This window comes from Stegostoma tigrinum, chromosome 16, assembly GCF_030684315.1.
Source record: "Stegostoma tigrinum isolate sSteTig4 chromosome 16, sSteTig4.hap1, whole genome shotgun sequence".
NCBI classification, from domain to species: Eukaryota; Metazoa; Chordata; class Chondrichthyes; order Orectolobiformes; family Stegostomatidae; genus Stegostoma; species Stegostoma tigrinum.
This window is the reverse complement of record NC_081369.1, coordinates 8,321,462-8,342,292: the sequence shown is the minus strand read 5'-3', so window position 1 is coordinate 8,342,292 and position 20,831 is coordinate 8,321,462. Positions and strand designations below refer to the sequence as shown.

At 45.6% G+C, this 20,831-nt stretch overlaps 1 protein-coding gene across 1 annotated transcript in view; it reads right to left on the bottom strand.

Moving 5' to 3' along the window:
* The window catches only part of e2f4 (E2F transcription factor 4), a 58,481-nt gene that overhangs the window by 14,900 nt on the left and 22,750 nt on the right, over positions 1–20,831 (bottom strand). The window contains exons 3-7 of the mRNA XM_059651588.1: positions 17,887–18,048; positions 16,965–17,008; positions 16,521–16,585; positions 16,079–16,361; positions 14,743–14,946 (exon numbers count right to left, since the gene is read on the bottom strand). Coding sequence (XP_059507571.1) covers positions 14,743–14,946; positions 16,079–16,361; positions 16,521–16,585; positions 16,965–17,008; positions 17,887–18,048 — 758 coding nt within the window. The remainder of the gene's footprint in view (positions 1–14,742; positions 14,947–16,078; positions 16,362–16,520; positions 16,586–16,964; positions 17,009–17,886; positions 18,049–20,831) is intronic.

Sequence of the window (20,831 nt, the reverse complement as noted above, 5' to 3'; positions counted from 1 at the left end):
GAGGTCAGGAACTAGAAAAGAGCAGTCATTTTGTTGAGTTTTTTTTTACTGACCCCTAAATAGTTGCAGAGAAGTGGAGGAGCAGCTTGGGAGGCAGATACTGGAAAGGTGCAGAAGCCACAGGGTTGTTGTCCTGGGTGACTTTTACTTTCCAAATATTGATTGGAAACATTTTAGTTGTAATTGTTCAGATGGAGCAGATTTTGTCCAGTGCATTCAGGAAGGATTCCTGATACAGTATGTAGATAGGCCAACACGAGGAGAGGCCACTTTGGATTTGGTGCTTGGCAATGAACCGGGCCAAGTGTTAGACCTGTTGGTAGGAGAGCATTTTGATGGTAGCGATCATAGCTCCGTTACTTTTACAATAGTCATGGAAAAGGACTGGTACATACAGCAGGGTAAGGTTTATAATTGGGAGAAGGGTAATTATAATTGTTAGGCAAGGACTGGGTAAACATAAAATGGGAACAGATGCTGTCAGGGAAGAGCACTATTGAAATGTGGAGATTGTTTAGCGAATGCATGCTGCATGTGCTTGACATATTCGTCCCTACCAGGCAGGGAAGATGCGGTTGAGTGAGGGAGCCTTGATTCGAGAGAGAGGTCGAATGACTGGTTAAGAGGAAGAAGGATGCTTGCATAAAGTTTAGGAAGCGAGGATTAAAAAAGGCTCTGGAGGGTTACAGGTTTGCCAAGAGAGAGGTGAAGAAAGGACTTGGGAGAGCTAGAAGGGAACATGAGAAAACCTTGGCAGATAGGATCAAGGAATAGTTTTCTTTGGTATTCACAACTGAGAGGGACCAAGTTGTAGGGGAGGGAAGTGTGAAACAGGCTGGTAGGCTAGAGGAGATGGACGTTAGTAAGGAAGATATACTAGGAATTTTGAGGAACTTGAAGATAAATAAGTCCCCAGGGCCTGATGGGATTTCTCCAAGGATTCTATGCGAAGCAAGGGAAGAGATCGCAGGGCCTCTGGCAATGAAAATTTTCATCCTCACTGTTCACGGATATAGTGCTGCAAGATTGGAGAGTGGCAAACACCATTCCCTTGTTCAAAAAAGTGAATAGGGATAACCCCGGAAATTACAAGCCAGTTAATCTTACTTCAGTGCTGGGCAAATTATTGGAAAGGGCTCTGAGAAATAGGATTAATGATCACTTGTATAGGTTTGATTCATGACAGTCAGTATGGATTTGTGAGGGGTAGATCATGCCTCACAAATCTTATTGAATTTGAAGAGGTGACCAAACATGTGGATGAAAATAGAGCAGTGGATGTGGTATACATGGATTTAAGTAAGGCGTTTGGCAAGGTTTCCCCCGGTAGTCTCATGCAGAAAATAAAGAGGCACGGTATAGGGGGACATGTAGAAGAGTGGATTCAGAATTGGCTGACACTTAAAAAGACAAAGGGTGGTAGTGGACGGAAAATATTCAACATGGTGCTCAGTTACGAGTGGTGTACCACAAGGATCTGTTCTGGGTCCTCTTCTATTTGTGATTTTTGTAAATGATTTGAATGTAGGAGTGGAAGGGTGGATTAGTAAGATCACAGACAATTCGAAAGTGGGTCAAGTTGTGGACACTTAGAGAGCGGTAGGGGTGTGGAATGCATTGCTGGAGAGCATAGTAGAGTCGGCTTCACTAGGGGCATTAAAGTGGCTATTGGATAGGCCAATGGATGGTAGTATAAGGTAGGGGTGGAGGTTAGGTGGACCTTAGGTTTAGGGTATACATTTGGCACAACATTGTGGGTCGAAGGGCCTGTACTGTGCAGTACTGTCCCATGTTCTATGTGTGTTCTACAGAATTACAGGAAGACTTCCTTATTTAAGTATTCAAATCCTCTTGCAATAAGGAACAGCATCCCACTTGCCTTCCGAATTGATTGCTGCATCAGTACATGGGCTTTCAGTGACTTACTGGACAAGAATGCCTCGGTCCCTTTGGACATCAACAATGCCCTCACTCCCATTAGGATGTTGCATGAAGAAAGACAAAAGACCTAAACAAGTGGGGGAGAGGCAGAGATGATACTGACCATTTAACTAGACACGGTGACTGTTCTGGGCAAATAAGAAGGGGACAGTGATACCAGTGCACTGCTGCAGGTAATTCACGGCACCAGAAGAGTGCATAAATAAAAGGAAAGGAAAGCAAACTAATACCTTAGAAAAAACTGAAAGCCCCATTTGTCCAAACAGTTTGACCAAATGTTCTGAAGTAGAATACAGGAACGGCTAGACAAACTTGCCTCAGTACACATCACCAAATCCTGAAATGCCTGTTCTGTGGTGGGCAGTCCCACAAGCTGCTCCAAACAAAAACCATCTTGTAGACATTCTGTAAATTCCTTTCCTTAATATCCACTACTAACCTGATTTTCCCAGTCCACCTGCGTATTCAAGCCCCACATCCTGACTAGGAGGCCTGTACCTAAATCCAGTCAGGGTCTTGGGAACTGCAGATGCTGGAGAATTCCAAGATAATAAAATGTGAGGCTGGATGAACACAGCAGGCCAAGCAGCATCTCAGGAGCACAAAAGCTGACGTTTCGGGCCTAGACCCTTCATCAGAGAGGGGGATGGGGAGAGGGAACTGGAATAAATAGGGAGAGAGGGGGAGGCGGACCGAAGATGGAGAGTAAAGAAGATAGGTGGAGAGAGTATAGGTGGGGAGGTAGGGAGGGGATAGGTCAGTCCAGGGAAGACGGACAGGTCAAGGAGGTGGGATGAGGTTAGTCGGTAGGAGATGGAGGTGCGGCTTGGGGTGGGAGGAAGGGATGGGTGAGAGGAAGAACCGGTTAGGGAGGCAGAGACAGGTTGAACTGGTTTTGGGATGCAGTGGGTGGGGTGGGGGGGGGGAAGAGCTGGGCTGGTTGTGTGGTGCAGCGGGGGGAGGGGACGAACTGGGCTGGTTTAGGGATGCAGTAGGGGAAGGGGAGATTTTGAAACTGGTGAAGTCCACATTGATACCATATGGCTGCAACAATGATGCCACCCGAAGGTTGCAGGAACAGCAACTCATATTCCGCCTGGGAACCCTGCAGCCATATGGTATCAATGTGGACTTCACCAGTTTCAAAATCTCCCCTTCCCCTACTGCATCCCTAAACCAGCCCAGTTCGTCCCCTCCCCCCACTGCACCACACAACCAGCCCAGCTCTTCCCCCCCCACCCACTGCATCCCAAAACCAGTCCAACCTGTCTCTGCATCCCTAACCGGTTCTTTCCTCTCACCCATCCCTTCCTCCCACCCCAAGCCGCACCCCCCATCTACCTACTAACCTCATCCCACCTCCTTGACCTGTCCGTCTTCCCTGGACTGACCTATCCCCTCCCTACCTCCCCACCTATACTTTCCTCTCCACCTATCTTCTTTACTCTCCATCTTCGGTCCGCCTCCCCCTCTCTCCCTATTTATTCCAGTTCCCTCTCCCCATCCCCCTCTCTGATGAAGGGTCTAGGCCCGAAACGTCAGCTTTTGTGCTCCTGAGATGCTGCTTGGCCTGCTGTGTTCATCCAGCCTCACATTTTATTATCCAGTCAGGGTCTTATTCCCTTTGCCATTCCTCAAATCTAACCATAAGGATTCTACACCTTCTGACTCTATATGGCTTCTTGCCACTGATTTAATTTCATTTCTTACTAACAAGGCAACCCTGCCCCTCAGATTATCTGCCTGGCCTTTCAACAGGACGTGCATGCTTGAATAATTTGTTCTCAGCCCTGAGCCCCTTGCATCCACATCTCTGTGAAACGCATATCATACCTGCCAATTTGCATCTATGCTACAAGTTCATTTACCTAGTTTCATATACTGTGTGAATTTAAGCACAACACCCCCAGACCTACATTGAGAAGGGGGGGTGCAGTCATTGTTGTCCCCTCATCTGTCATGCCTGAAGTCAGTAGATTCCTGACCCTTTCCATACTCTCTGTCCTATTACTTGTTCTGGAAACTCTAATAACCTCTGCTGAGCCCGACCCTATTTTCATTTTTTCTATAACTTTCCATGCAACTGAAACCTCCCCTAGATCCCTCAACAATTTAGTTCAAAGCCTCATCCACAGCCCAAGTTACATTGTCTGCCAGAATGCTGGTCCCAGCATAATTCAGGTGAAGCCCATCGCATCGGAACAGCTCCCTCTTTCCCGAGTACTACTGCCATGAATTTTAGGCATTTTCATGCTTTTCTGACACCAAATCTTCAAGCCACATGTTTACCTCTTTAATCATGTTGACCTGGTGCCAATTTGCTTGTGGCTGATGTAGTATACAGAGATTACCACCTTTTTGGCTCCACTTTTTAATATAGACATTTGCTACTCATACTTCATCAGCAAAACCTCTTGCCTCTTTCCATCTACATGGCCCACGACAACTGGATCTTTCCCCTCCTCGCTCCAAGTTCCTCTCCAGCCCAGATGTGATATCCTGAAACAGGGCACCAGGCAGGCAAACAGAGTCTTTGGGACTCTCGATCCTAGCTATAGAGAAGTCTATACTCCTGCCTGTACAATCCTTGATTACAATTATATTTCTCTTTCCCCCTCTTGAATGGTTCCCTGTGCGAATGTGCAATGGTCAGTTTGCTCATCCTCTACTATCAAACCCACTCGCATTCACAGAGGACAAGAATCTCAAACCTGTTAGACAAGCTCAAGGACAGAGGTTCCCTCAGCATTATTTCCTGATCCCTCTACCTGCCCTGCTCATAGTCAGACCCTCTTGTCTCTGACCACTGACTGAACTTGCGGTGGTTAATCTACTGGCTCCTGAAACACAGCATCCAGGTAATTCTCCCACTCCCTGATGTGCAGCAATGATTGAAGCACAGACTCCGCTCAGCAAGTCTGAGATGGAGTTTCACAAGCAACCCCCACTTCCTACAGATGTGGTCACTATGAACCACAATGGGGTCCACCAGCTCCCAAAACATGTAGTTACAATACATTGCCCAGCCTGACATCTCCATTTTAATAACTTAGTTCTCAATTTGATTTTTAAAAGTTTCCTAGCGGTCTTTCAGTTTGTAGCCTGTAAACATTTCCCCTGTTTACCTTTGTGGCATGTCAAGGTAGACTGGACTATGATCTTCTGCCTAATGACCACTTGCAACATCAAGCCACGCACTGCACACTATGTTCCGAACTGTGGACACATAGTGGGAATGAATGATGCCGTGTGTGCCAGTGAAGTAAGATAACCATGTGTTCTAGACTACTAGAAGTATACTGTGAAGGTCACAGTCAAAGAACTATCCTCTTGTCACCCTGTGCTGCAGAGAAAGGGATTAGAACATAGAACAGTACAGCACAGAACAGGCCCTTCAGCCCACAATGTTGTGCCGACCATTGATCCTCATGTATGCACCCTCAAATTTCTGTGACCATATACATGTCCAGCAGTCTCTTAAATGACCCCAATGACCTTGCTTCCACAACTGCTGCTGGCAACGCATTCCATGCTCTCACAACTCTCTGCGTAAAGAACCTGCCTCTGACATCCCCTCTATACTTTCCACCAACCAGCTTAAAACTATGACCCCTCGTGCTAGCCATTTCTGCCCTGGGAAATAGTCTCTGGCTATCAACTCTATCTATGCCTCTCATTATCTTGTATACCTCAATTAGGTCCCCTCTCCTTCTCCTTTTCTCCAATGAAAAGAGACCGAGCTCAGTCAACCTCTCTTCATAAGATAAGCCCTCCAGTCCAGGCAGCATCCTGGTAAACCTCCTCTGAACCCTCTCCAAAGCATCCACATCTTTCCTATAATAGGGCGCCCAGAACTGGACGCAGTATTCCAAGTGCGGTCTAACCAAAGTTTTATAGAGCTGCAACAAGATCTCACGACTCTTAAACTCAATCCCCCTGTTAATGAAAGCCAAAACACCATACGCTTTCTTAACAACCCTGTCCACTTGGGTGGCCATTTTAAGGGATCTATGTATCTGCACACCAAGATCCCTCTGTTCCTCCACGCTGCCAAGAATCCTATCCTTAATCCTGTACTCAGCTTTCAAATTCGACCTTCCAAAATGCATCACCTCGCATTTATCCAGGTTGAACTCCATCTGCCACCTCTCAGCCCATCTCTGCATCCTGTCAATGTCCCGCTGCAGCCTACAACAGCCCTCTACACTGTCAACGACACCTCCGACCTTTGTGTCGTCTGCAAACTTGCTGACCCATCCTTCAATTCCCTCGTCCAAGTCATTAATAAAAATTACAAACAGTAGAGGCCCAAGGACAGAGCCCTGTGGAACTCCACTCACCACTGACTTCCAGGCAGAATATTTTCCTTCTACTACCACTCGCTGTCTTCTGTTGGCCAGCCAATTCTGTATCCAAGCAGCTAAGTTCCCCTGTATCCCATTCCTCCTGACCTTCTGAATGAGCCTACCATGGGGAACCTTATCAAATGCCTTACTGAAGTCCATATACACCACATCCACAGCTCGACCCTCATCAATCTTTCTAGTCGCATCCTCAAAAAACTCGATAAGGTTTGTAAGGCATGACCTACCCCTCACAAAGCCGTGTTGACTGTATTTGATCAAGCCATGCTCTTCCAGATGGTCATAAATTTTATCCCTCAGAATCCTTTCTAACACCTTGCAGACGACAGACGTGAGACTTACCGGTCTATAATTGCCGGGGATTTCCCTATTTCCTTTCTTGAAGAGAGGAATTACATTTGCCTCTCTCCAGTCCTCAGGTACGACTCCAGTGGAGAGCGAGGATGCAAAGATCTTCCCAAGTGGCGAAGCAATTGCATTTCTCGCTTCCCAAAGCAGCCGAGGACAAATCTGATCCGGGCCTGGCGACTTGTCGATTCTCTCACTCAATGCTAGAAGCCAACTAGCAAGCCAGACAAATGGAAATAGGTTAACAGAAAATGGCTCTCCTCTCACCCAAGTGCTAGAATTCAGTCACCCTGAAAGGAGTCAGAACAACAGAATCTCAACCAAGGTACAAAATGGAGCAGCTTGAAAATGGAGTTGTTGAGTGACGGGAGTCTAAAAGAGATCGCGAGTGCAGCCTGGGAAGGTAAGCTTTTTGATTATAAAAAAGTCTTACTTTGCGCAACTGCGGCCTTCAAAATAAATTTGGGAGTTAACTGATACTCGAGACACTACGTATGTAGTTCTCGCACTCTTCCAGCTCCTCTAACCTAACAATAAGGACTGAGTGTGGTGAGCAGGTAAGCTATTTGCATTTCTTTCCCCTCATCTCTTTGTTATCTTTTGGGATGGTCATCTAGACACCAAATTCTTTGGGAGCGTTTCGGAAGGCAAAGCTGGAGTCTGTTGTGAGTATATGACAGAGTAAACTTACTGGTGCAGACAACACTGAGAAACTAAAATCAAAACGAATTAATTTTAAATAATTAACTAAGTAGAGATGGCAGGCTAGGTGATGTGTTGTAGCTGTATGATGTAGGAGCTCGCTGATCCCATTGAGAACGCAGTGACCACATCTGCAGCAGGTGTTGGCTGCTTAAGGAGCTCCGGCTCAAAACTGATGAGCTCGAATCTGGAATCCAAACTCCAAACACTGCGGCACATCCGGGAGGGGGAGAGATGCCTGGATGCTGTGTTCCAGGAGGCAGTCACACCTGGTAGATTAATGTTAATTTGATTGGCGGGCAAGGACAGTAGGGTGTTCCCAAAGATATGAGGCAGGTAGAGGGACGCTGCAGACAGGATTATAGGAGCCGCAGCCCTTGACATCATCCCACAGGAATGAGGCACTTGCTCCCTGTGTGGATGAGGAACAGGGCTGCAGGAAGGATGAGTCAACTGACCATGGCACCATGGTCCAAGAGGCCAGTCAACAGCAGGGAGCTAAAAGACAGACTGAAATTGCAGGGGATTCCATCATCAGGGGGATAGATTGTATCCTTTGTGAGCAGGATACAGAATCCCGCATGGTGTGTTGCCTGCCCGGTGCCAGGGTGCGAGACATCTCTGACCGGCTTGAGAGGATACTAGAGAGGGAGGGGGAGGATCCAGTTGTGGTGGTCCATGTAGGTGCCAACAACAAGGGCAGGAGTGGGGAGAAAAGACCAGTTTCGGGACAATGAAAAACTAGGAACAAAATTAAAACAACAGTTCTTCAAGGATCATAATCTCTGGAATGCTGCCTGGGCCATGTGCAAATTGGCTTAGGGAGTAAAAACGTGGCTAAAATAGTGGCGTGTGAAAGAGGGTTTCCTTTTCATGGGGCACTGGCATCAGTTCAGGGACAAGAGGAATCTATACTGCTGGGATGGACTCCACCTGAACAGGGCTGGGTCCAGCGTTCTGGTGAAAAGGGTAAATAGGGTGGTTAACAGGACTTTAAACTAGTAAGTTGGAGGCTGAAGGGAGGCGTGAGTGTACAGGAAGAATAGCTATTAATGTAAGGCAAAGCAGCAGGTTAGCAGGTGAGGAGGAAGCTTCAACTCCATCGAAAATTAGGAAAAAAATTAAAGGGAAGGAGAACTCAAGGGCTGTTAGTAATGGAGGTAATAGGACCCAAAAAGCAGGTGCAAAAACTGGCATAATGGCACTTTATCTGAATGCTTGGAGCATTCGAAACAAGGTGGATGAGTTGACGTTGCAAATCATGGCAAATGAGTATGATTTAGTGGCCATTACAGAGATATGGCTGCAGGATGGTCATGACTGGGAGTTAAATATCCAGGGGTATCAAACTGTTCACAAGGACAGACAGGAAGGTAAGGGAGGTGGTGTCGCTCTGCTTTTTAAGGATGACATCAGGACAGTAGTGAGGGATGACAGAGGTTCTACTGAAAAAAAGGTTGAATCCATTTGGATGGAAATTAGGAATAGCAGGGAGAAGAAGTCACTGATAGGTGTGGTCGTAGGACACCAAATAATGACATCGTGGTGGGACGGGCAATAAACATAGAAATAGCTAATGCATGTTAAAATGGTACAGCAATTATCATGGGGGACTTTAATCTACATATTGATCGGTCAAACCAGGTCGGTCGTGGCAGTCTTGAGATGTTCATAGAATGCATCCACGATAATTGCCTTGAGCAATATGTAATGGAACCTACAAGGGAACAAGCTATCCTAGATTAGTCCTGCGTAATGAGACAGGAATAATTAATAATCTTGCAGTTAGGGATCCTCTCAGAAGGAGCGATCATAGTATGGTTGAATTTAAAATATAAATACAGCGTGAGAAGGTTGAATCCAGTACCAATGTCTTGTGCTTAAACAAAGGAGACTAATGATGGGATTAGTGAGGCATTAGGTGACGTAAAATTGGGAGCAAAAACTTTATGGTGGGTCAATTGAGGAACAGTGGAGGACTTTCAAAACGATTTTTCACAGTGCTCAGCAGAAGTATATTCCAGTGGTAAGGAAGAACTGTAGGAAAAGAAAATCAGCCATGGATGTCTAAGGAGCTAAAGGAAAGTATCAGATTAAAAAAAATACAAAAAAGCAACAATTAGTGGGAAACTGTAGATTGGGAAATATTTAAAGGCCAACAGAAAGCCACAAAAAAAGTTATAAAGACAGATTATGAGAGTAAACTAACTCCCAATATAAAAACAGGCAGCAACTGTTCCTATAAATAATGTAAATTGTAAAAGAGTGTCGAAGGTAAACATTGGTCCTTTAGAGGATGAGATGGTGATTTTATAACTGGGAATGAGGAAACAGCTGAGGCATTATTGTGTTATTGTGTGTCGGTCTTCACAGTGGAAGACACAAATGACATGCCAAAACTGATGGCAAAAAGGTTATAGCAGGTGAGGACCTAGAAAGTATCATTATAACTAAGGAGGCAGTGTTGGGCAAGCTAATGAGGCTAAGGGTAGACAAGTCTCCTGGCCCTGATGAAATGCACCCCAGGATACTAAAAGAGGTGATGGGGGAAATAGCAAATGCACTAGTAATTATGTACCAAAATTCACTGGACTCTGCGGTGGTTCCTACAGATTGGAAAACAGCTAATGTGACACCACTGTTTAAAAAAAGCACGTAACTATAGGCCAGTTAGCTTAACCTCGGTAGTGGGGAAAATGTTTGAATCTATCATTAAGCAAGAAATAGTAAGACATCTGGATACAAATGCTCCCACTGGGAACACCCAGCATGGGTTCATGAAGGGTAGGTCATGTTTAACTAATTTGGTGGAATTCTCTGAGGACATTACTGGCATGGTGGACCTGTGGATGTGGTGTATCTGGATTTCCAGAAAGCATTTGACAAGGTGCCACACCAAAGGCTGCTACATAAAATAAAGTTGTACGGTATTACAGGTAATGTATTGGCATGGATAGAGGATTGGTTGACTAGTAGAAAGCAAACAGTAGGGGTAAATGGGTGTTTTTCTGGTTGGCAGTCAGTGGCTAGTGGCGTGCCTCAGGGATCAGTGTTGGGACCACAATTGTTTATAATTTACATAGATGATTTGGAGTTGGGGGCTAAGTGTGGTATGTCAAAATTTGCAGATAACACTAAGGTGAGTGGTAGAGCAAAGTGTGCAGAAGACACTGAAAGTCTGTAGAGGGATACATATAGTCTAAGTAGGTGGGTAAAGGTCTGACAGATGGAATACAATGTTGACAAGTGTGAGGTCATCCATTTTGGTAGGAATAAGAGCAAAATGGACTATGTTTTAAATGATAAAAAATTGCAGCACGCTGCTGTGCAGAGGGACTTGGGTGTCCTTGTGTATGAATCACTAAAAGTAGGATTGCAGGCGCAGCAGGTAATTAAAAAGGCAAATGGAATTTTGTCTGTCATTGCTAGATGGGTGGAGTTTAAAAACTGAGAGGCTCTGCTGCAGCTGTACAGGGTCCTGGTGAGGCCACACCAGGAGTACTGTGTGCAGTTTTGGTCTCCTTACTTGCAAAACAATATACTAGCACTGGAGGGGTGAAGAGGAGATTCACTCGGTTGATTCCAGAGTTGAGAGGGTTGGATTATGAGGAGAGACTGAATAGGTTGGGATTATACTCACTGGAATTCAGGAAGATCTTATAGAAACATATAAGATTATGAAGGGAATAGATAAGGTGGAGGCAGGGAGGTTGTTTCCGCTAGCAGGTGAAACTAGGACTAGAGGGCATTGCCTCAAAATAAAGGGCAGCAGATGTAGGACTGAGGAACTTCTTCACCCAAAGAGTAGTGAATCTGTGGAATTTCCTGCCCAGTGAAGCAGTTGAAGCTACCTTGCTGAATGTGTTTAAGGCAAGGCTAGATAAATTTTTGAACAGTAAAGGAGTTAAGGTTTATGGTGAGAGGGCCGGTTAGTGGAGCTGAGTATCAAAGATCAGCCATGATCTTATTAAATGGCAGGATAGGCTTGAGGGGCTGGATGGCCAATTCCTGCTCCTAGTTCTTATGTTCTATGTCTGTTTAAGAACTAAATGTCAACACTATTGATAACCTCCAACAGTTGCAATGTACAACAATTCATTCTTTATGAACGATTCAAAGATCCATATATCTTTGAGACTTCTTCATTTTTTTGGACTCACCTTTTATTTCTAAAGTGTATCTTTTGCACTACTAATTCTTCTCTTTTAATAATAAAGCTCTCATGCTTCCCAGACCTGCATCTGGGAGAAAGGTATACTCATTGGAAGACATTCATTCTTAAATTAATCTTGTTGTGACCATCCGAGGGAGATGGAATAAAGAAGGGGTCAAGAGTAAATAAGAGTCTCTCACATCCATCAGCTTAACAATTTGTTGTATCCCATCTGGAATCATAAGTTGGGAAATGCACCAAGGGCCTGGCAGTAACAACGCACCAATACTTGAGATTATAGACTAATCACAGTCAACCTCAAATAATCATTCTCAACCAGGGTTAAACAAAGGGAGGAAACCCCAGGGGCTGAGAAACCATGAACAATGAACATGCTGCACTTATCACATCACATCTCAAAGCACTCATTAAATGCAGCATCTTTGGGATACAATCTGAATAAGACTATTTGTACTTAAACAAATCAATCAATTCAGGTTTCCATGGTCTCCCCAAAGGGTCTGTTTCATAGATTAACCACTCACTCATTGAAATACTTCCACAGATGAGTTTGCAATGTACTGTAAATGCAGGCTATATTCTACAGAGGTGCCTAGCACTCTGGACAAGGTGAAAGAGCTTGCCATCGTCTACATGAGTTAATCGCCTCAGATTCTAAAACGAATAGTCATTTCATTTTCATAAAATGTGAGACTGGATGAACACAGCAGGCCAAGCAGCATCTCAGGAGCACAAAAGCTGACGTTTCGGGCCTAGACCCTTCATCTGAAGGGTCTAGGCCCAAAACGTCAGCTTTTGTGCTCCTGAGATGCTGCTTGGCCTGCTGTGTTCATCCAGCCTCACATTTTATTATCTTGGATTCTCCAGCATCTGCAGTTCCCATTATCTCTGATAGTCATTTCATTTTGCAACCTTCTCTTTGCCATTAAGAAAACAAGCCATTTACATAGATGATACATACATTTTTCCATCCCCACCCTTGTCTGCTTTCCGGAGAGACCACTCTCTCCGTGACTCCCTTGTTTGCTCCACACTGCCCTCCAACCCCACCACACCAGGCACCTTCCCCTGCAACCGCAGGAAGTGCTACACTTGCCCCCACACCATCTCCCTCACCCCTATCCCAGACCCCAAGATGACTTTCCATATTAAGCAGAGGTTCACCTGCACATCTGCCAATATGGTATACTGTATCCATTGTACCCAGTGTGGCTTCCTCTACATTGGGGAAACCAAGCGGAGGCTTGGGGACCGCTTTGCAGAACACCTCAGCTCAGTTCGCAGCAAACAACTGCACCTCCCAGTCGTGAACCATTTCCACTCCCCCTCCCATTCTCTAGATGACATGTCCATCATGGGCCTCCTGCAGTGCCACAATGATGCCACCCGAAGGTTGCAGGAACAGCAACTCATATTCCGCTTGGGAAACCCTGCAGCCTAATGGTATCAATGTGGACCTCACCAGCTTCAAAATCTCCCCTTCCCCTACTGCATCCCAAAACCAGCCCAGTTCATCCCCTCCCCCCCCTGCACCACACAACCAGTCCAGCTCTTCCCCTCCACCCACTGCATCCCAAAACCAGTCCAACCTGTCTCTGCCTCCCTAACCTGTTCTTCCTCTCACCCATCCCCTCCTCCCACCCCAAGCCGCACCTTCATTTCCTACCTACTAACCTCATCCCACCTCCTTGACCTGTCCGTCTTCCCTGGACTGACCTATCCCCTCCCTATCTCCCCACCTATACTCTACTCTCCACCTATCTTCTTTTCTCTCCATCTTCGGTCCCAATGGCTTTCTGCAAAAGCATCATTAGCGAAAAGAACTTCCACAGCAAGCTGCTTAATTAGTTATTATTAGGTCAAATGATGAGGGGTTTCGAGAAACAGTGATTTTTGAAGTCTGTTTTAAAGGAGGACAACGGGGCAGAGAAGTGAAAAGGTTCAGAAGAAATTTCAGAGATTAAGCTGAAAGCAGCCAAAGGTCACAATCACTAATGGCAAAGTAATTAAAACCAGGCATGTCCTAGAGCCCAGAGCCAGAGGGCTGCACATATCCTGGAAGGTTGAGATGCTGATGGAGATCACAGAGATAATGGGGCAAAACCCATGGGTCAATGTGGGTAAATGAGCAGAGGATGGTGGGAAAAAGGACTTGGTGCCTGGCAGAAATTGGACAGCAGAGTTTTGGATGAGCTGAAGACGTTTATGAAAGGTGGAAGATGAAACACAGCCAGGAGAGAATTGGATTCATTGAGGCTGGAGCTCGAGGATGTGATGAGTGTTTCACCAAATGAACAGCGACAGAGTCAGGCAATGTAACAGAGGATGGGCAGAGATAATTTTTGGAAATACAACATTGCAAGCTGTCTGGTTTATCCTCAGTTGCTCGGGAGACGGATGGATTCAATAGCCAGGGAAAGATTTGTGACACGCCACTGAAGCTAATGGTCTTGGTCTTCCTGATATTTAATTGGTTTGAAGTTTCAGCTCATCTAATACTAGACATTGGATAAAGAGTCTGATCATTTCCAGGCAGTCGAAGGGTTGAAAGAGATGGTAGTTAGGTTGAGCTAGATGTGTTAAGGATGAACAGGAAATGGCCCCATGGATAGAATCTTAGGGATCCCAGAAGCAGGAAAAGAAGCCATTGTCAGTGAGTCTCTGACCATGATATCTATAGATAAGAATGGAACTAGGTGAGAGCACGCAGGTAGATGAGAGTGGAGATGGATAGGGTAAGATGGTGCAGTCAATGGTGTTAAAATTGTAAACACTTTGAGATGGATGAGGAACAGAAGGTTAACCTTTGTCACTGCCAGATAGGATGTCATGTGACTTTAGTGAGAGCTGCTTCTTTATAGTATCAGGGGCAGAAACCTCTGATTCTGCGATTCAAACAAAGTTCTGAGAATGGATTTTGAAGAAGAGAACATGTTGAACGAATTTGAAGAGGAAAGAGAGGTTGGAAATGAGAAGAAATAGGTTTACTTTGAGGTGATGATGATACATTTGAGGTGGGGGGGAATGGGAGTTGAGAAAATGGAACCGTTAACAAAATCAGCTGACAAAAGCTCCATGTAGACCACCTTTTTCAACTTTGGGCATATCACTTTATTAGTTTTGTAATGTTTGTGAAGTTAATTTCTACCTCCAAGCTCCAGGTCCAAAGGCCTCAAAACATATGTCACCCAAAAAACAGGAAATGTAACTCACCCACAGAAGATTCAGTTTTGATTGGTGCAAAGGAGGTAGTGGGGTTGGATAAAGACGTGCTGCTGTCCAGTGAGGCTGAGGATTCCAGGGGCTGTGTTTCCATGGTTATGGATTGACTGGTGGGTGTTGGCAGCAGGTTGAGAGGTTCCAGGCTTAAGACATTGTTGGTGTTGCTGGGGGACTCTTGTGCTGATGCACTTGGCACTGAATAACAGGGAATAGCAGAAATGAATGGCATTAGAAGTCAAGGCCAAACAGTCTCTTCCAGCCCAAAGGGAGAGTTGGCAGCTCACATCCAGCCTGGCTGATAAAGCTTGCTGTAAATGTAACCTTCCAAAGGGGCCACTACCAGCCAACTGTAGGTCAAAGGGCACCTCTGCTCACGTTCAACACATACCGAAAATTCTGCCTGCTGTTTGTTTTATGTTTCAATTAATTTCCCAAAACTTTCTTCATTCACAATAGCTCAGTTAAGAGGCTCAGTGCAGCACGTCACCATGGTGATATGTGCAAGACATTATACAATAGTGACAACCGTTTTCCCAACACAACTGTGAAAACTGGGTCACTGAATATATTTGAGGGCGTATCAGGCCAATTTCTGATTGACAATGGTTATTTCTTTGGAGTCGGGGAGGGGGTGAAAGAGAATAGAGGAACAAAGTGGAGTTAAGCCCATCATGATATCACCATAATGCGAATTCAAGTGAAATGAAACATCAGAGAATTAAAAAATTTAAGATTACTGGCAAAGAAGGTAGAGCATGACCTCAATACAAACACTGGATCAGGTTAATGGCTGTGAATTCTGCAGAAAGTCATTTCCAGTCTCCTGAGTGCCTGTCTACGAACAAAGCATTACTCTGCAGTGCAGTGGAATAATCTCCACTTTCTTGGAAATGTTTGATGTTATCAACACTATCCAGGACAGGCAGCACCACTTCACCAGTTCATCTAACGAAAGCTGGAAGTATTCTGTTTCAGAATTTCCCAGCATTTCCAACTTATTTTTCGCCCCAAGAGTCCAGCATCCACAGTACTTTTGTCACATTCACCTGGGAGATGTAGATTTGTTTCAAATCAGAAAAAAAAACTCTACAGCTCCAACATCGGGCTGTGTTCCTGAGTAGCCGTAGTAGCAGGTCAGATGGTCAAGCCACAGTCAATGGGATGCGCTTGACCATCAGTGACCCACATCCTACCAAGGTGGGAACCTGTATTTGCAACACACTCAAACTGGCGAAAGCTGACCAGTCCCATTCCCTTGCCTTGCCTATTGTTTGACTCCCTGACCCTGAAGCTGAAAGTTCAATGCAATGCTGTGGGCAGCGCTCACCTGTGGGTGTTGTTACTGTGGGCTGAGGCCGAGATACCTCTGAGGCAGTGGACGGGGAGGCAGACCGGGTTGGTAACGTTGGCTCGGCCTCCTGGGTACTGGCCAGTGCTGGCCTCTGCGGGGTTGTGGGCACCGTTGACGTACACTGGATCATGTCTTCAGGTGGGGGCACAGGTACCACCACTGGGGAGGAGGACGAAGTGTCCTTGTTCACCAGCAAAACGTTGATGGGACCGGTTGTGCTTTTCAAGTGGATCTGATACTTCTTCTGTCCATTCAAGCCCTAGAACACAAACAACATGCAAGCAAGCTGCTTGGCAAAGGTGGGGAGGGAGGAACATTAAGGGAGAGGTAAGGAGGAGAGTAAATAGGAGGGCAATGGGAGGAGCAGGAAGAGAGAACCGAAGGCATGAAAATATATGTTATCAGGTGCAATACTCACGCCTTCTGGGATGGGAACCTCCAGTTGGGTGCCTGAGGGTGCCTGGATTGCTAACAACGTATCACCTGGTCAAACAGACAGAAGACATTATTAGAGAGAGAGCACGCGAGAGCGAGAGGAGATACAAAAGGCTGTGGAAGCCACTCAGTGGCTGGTCACCGTCCTCAAGGGTACGAGAGATGGTCTCAACGTGACACCTTGTGACATCAAGTAGGTAAAATACACAGTTCAGCACCAGCCCCTCTAATTCCGAACACACAAACTCCTAGGCGGCATTCTGCTGTCTAGGGTATTGAAGAGTTTGATTCACTCCCTATATATGTCCACCCCCAAATCTAGCATTGGCCTTGCACCCAATTACCGGCCCTGCAGGATTATCTCTCACCACACACCCCACCAAAAAGATCCCAGGAACTCCAGTGGCCACAAACGCACATTTCTTACCTTTAAAACATCGGCACATATCCTCATGTGTCACATATGCTAATGTAAAAAACAGTTAAGGAGAGGCAACACCAAGAACTCACTCACTCTCAGTTGATGAAACTGTACTATGCCTCGAAGTCAGGCACTAGTTAAGGGGCAACCTATTGTTGAACCTCCCACTGTATTAAAGGAGGGCTGACACACAGATGATAATGCGTGTACTGCATGCATGTGGGTGGCAGCAAACTAGGGAGAGTGCTAAAGACCACAGGATAGTGGAGAGGTAACATGTGTACAGTCCAATAGCCCACCTGGACCTATGCAACACTAAGTTCCAATACCTAATTATACGTAAACGATGGGTGTATGGGCAAGGTACACAAGGCATTGTAACCAAAGGGAAAAACAGAAATGGGACGCCCAGATTAAACCACAGAAGGTGCTGCTCATTCACATGGGGAGAGGGTTGTGCAGTAATTGAGTGCGAGCAGCAAGGGTGAGATAGGTGTCCAAGTGTTTCTTCTGTGGGAAATTCAGTCTCTCAGAGAGGTGTTTGTGAAGTGGGCAAATTTGTGTTGATGTTACTGAGGACAGCTCAGTGAGCTGAGGGGAGGTTAACTGCACAGCTGAAGTGGATACAGCCAAATGGAGTGTTTTAAGTACATGATCATTAAGTGAATGCCAAACCAATAGGAGGCAGGTCGCAGCCTGTGTTCAAGATGGGATCACAGATTTTAAAAGAGGACGAGTTGGAGACCAAGGAGACAATAAGGACTGCAGGTACTGCAAGCTAGAGTCAATAAATGTGGGGCTGGAAAAGCACAACAGGTCAGACAGCATCTGAGGAGCCCGCTCCTCGAATGCTGTACGACCTGCTGTGCTTTTCTAGTTCACGTTTATTGACCCTGAGTTGGAGACCGAGGTCTGCGCCAAAGGATATCTGCTGTTCTCGATATCGTCCGTCACATTCTGAATGCTCTGTTGTACCCAGACTCGTTGCTGGTCCAGCTCTTGCTCTCGTCTGTCCAAATCCTCGATCTCCGCCTTTAGGTCTATCAGCTTATCTGCAATCTCTCGGGTGTTGCATCCAGGGCCCACTCCTCTGTGACCGAGTACAAAGAAGAAAACGGTGTAAATTACTGCTCGGACAAACAGTCGGGGGCATAAAGTCGGACCAATAGACAGAGTCTCTCAACTTAAGTCAATGGAAGAGTTCAGCGCTGGGAGGCAGTTGCGCTATTTCAACCTTCCAGAGTTAGTTAGCACAGTGCTGTCAGTCAGCAGGACTCCACACATCTCCATACTTGACCATGCCATGCGGAATAGTTAGATGGAATACAGCTTGGTGGTGATGCCTGCTGTCAGGAAATACCCAACTAGTACTGTCTGGGCTCACACACAGTTACTCGCTGAGGGTCAAGCTGTGAGCATGGGCGTAACTGACAGGCAGATCCAGCCAACCCTACACCAGCTTAGAACAAGCAGACATGGACTGAAACTCCCAGATATCCACCATGTACTTCTTGCTCCACCATTCCACCTCAGAATAAAAGACTTACATCCACTAAACATCACCGTCCCCTCCCAAAATGGACAAGTCTAACACTCTTCCTCAGGAAGAAAGCAGAGATGGCAATTTGCCTTGGCACCTTGTGGAAGAGAAACCAAATGGACACAATATTCTGATTAAACAAATACCATCATTTCTAGAGTGCCCATCTGATGTCAAGATTGCACAGAAAGGTAAGACGGTATTGGAAGGATAAAAAATAAAGTTAAACACAATTATAACCGTATTAAATGTCACAGCGACCTCGTTCCCATTTATATCCTGGCCAAGCTTCCATCTACGGGGCACCAGGTTTTACTTTTCTACTGGGGTCGGGCAGGAGAAAGAGAGAGGAGGAAGACTGAGAAACAGCTCGTTCAGCAAGAGTGTAACATATAAGGCAAGATTGTTAGAAAGACTGCAGTGTCGACTTTTCAGAATGAGAACTGAATTATGCCAAGAGGAGAGATTACACAAAGTAGGGTTTTATTCCTAGAACTTAAAGGGCAGTTTGCTCAAAGTTTTCAAAATATTAAAGGCAACAGATAGCGTAGGTAGTTGGCAACTACTTCCACTGGCCGAGGAGCCTACGATTAAGAGGTAGCACCTAGAAATTAGAGCCAGAGTCAAAAAATTAGAGTCAGGTCTTTCAGGAGTGAAATTAGGAAATAATTTCACCAAGATGTTTGCACATGAAGAAAGAAGTTTGGAATTCTCCTCTGCAAATCATAATGATACTTGATCAATTGTTCACTTTAAAAATCAAAAGATTACAGATTGTTCTTAACCCAAGATATGACAAGGAATTGGGTAAAGATGGGTAGATGGTTTTCGGTCACATCAAATGGGACGGAATCATCTCTAGGAGACGCATAGCCTCCTCCTATCAATAATCATACAAAAACTCAACCACTTGACCATAATGTGGTGAACAGAGATTCCGCTGTGGCTCTCAAGAGGGTATTCATAATTAGCTGAAGGGGGAAAAAATGCTTGACTGGTACAGGGAAAGGGCCACGGTGTTCTTGCGCAGAGTCAGTATTGACATGATGGGTTGGATGGTCTCTTTCTGTGCTGTAACCATTCTTAATTCTTCAATGGGATTATCCTCCAAATTGGGATCCGGTTTCATGAAAAACGGGCAATAACCATGGTCGATAGACAGCAACAGAAAATGGAGAGTGAAGTGTGTCCACTTCATTTCTGACTGGACGTTGCAACTCTCTCTCTCTCTCTCTGACTGGAAAAAAGGCACTAGGACTGAATATTCCCCACTCAAATACTCTAACCCCAAAAAAGGCAGATGTTTTGAACCAAGTGGTATTCAGTGACAGATACCAGCCCTGCCTCAGTGCACAGTGAAGGAGACAGCCAGGTGGAGGTAGAAGCTTCCTTCTCTCCTTCACAATTGGAACCAGTCATGCTACATGTCAAAGGACAGAGCCAGTCTGTGGAAGAAGACAGGTCTCTATGCTAAACATAGGTAGACACCTGAGACAGCAATGATACTGGTTCAGAGGAAGGTTATGGAGCCAATAGCTGTCTTGTAAAGCAACATTTCATAACCAAGCCCCAAGACCATTTACACTGGGCTGAGAAATTCCCTTAAAGATCAGATGTTGGCAGGAATCGGTATTCTGAAATCCACAAATTCCACCTTGGTGAGGGAACTGGCCAGTCAGTGACGCAAATGCAAGAGACAAGGATAGTGAAGATTAAAGACAGCTAATGTCCTTTAGGGAAGGAAACTCCTGTACTTTTCTGGCCTGAGCTACAGGCTACAGACTCCAGACCCACAGGAATGTGGGTGACTCTCAATTGCCCTCTGGGAGGGGATCATGCTGAATATGGCATCATTGTACTGGAAACACATACTTAAAGCTACCAAACTCAGGGTAAGTCCAAGAGACAGAGCAATGGAATAGTGACCATAGATAATACTGAAAACCTCACTCATCCCGCAACCTTTCTTCTATTCTTTGCCCCAATAACAGCTCAGATTTTAAACAACCAGATGGTAGCTCTACCCAGCTTCACCTCCTGGCTCCACCCTGACACGGAGAGCAGACATAATGGATTTAGGGAAATCCACAATCCACTGAAAACAAATCTTTCCCAACTGTAACACCCCCTCACCCAAACACCATCTACAAGGCACAGGGTAGGAATTTGATGGGGTACTCTCCACTTGCCTGGATGAGTGCAGCTCCAACACCACTCAAGCAGATTGACATCATCTAGGACAAAACAGCCCACTTGATTGGAATCCATTCACCACTTTCAACATTCACTCCCTTCACCACTGCCACTCAGTAGAAGTCATGTGTACAATCTAT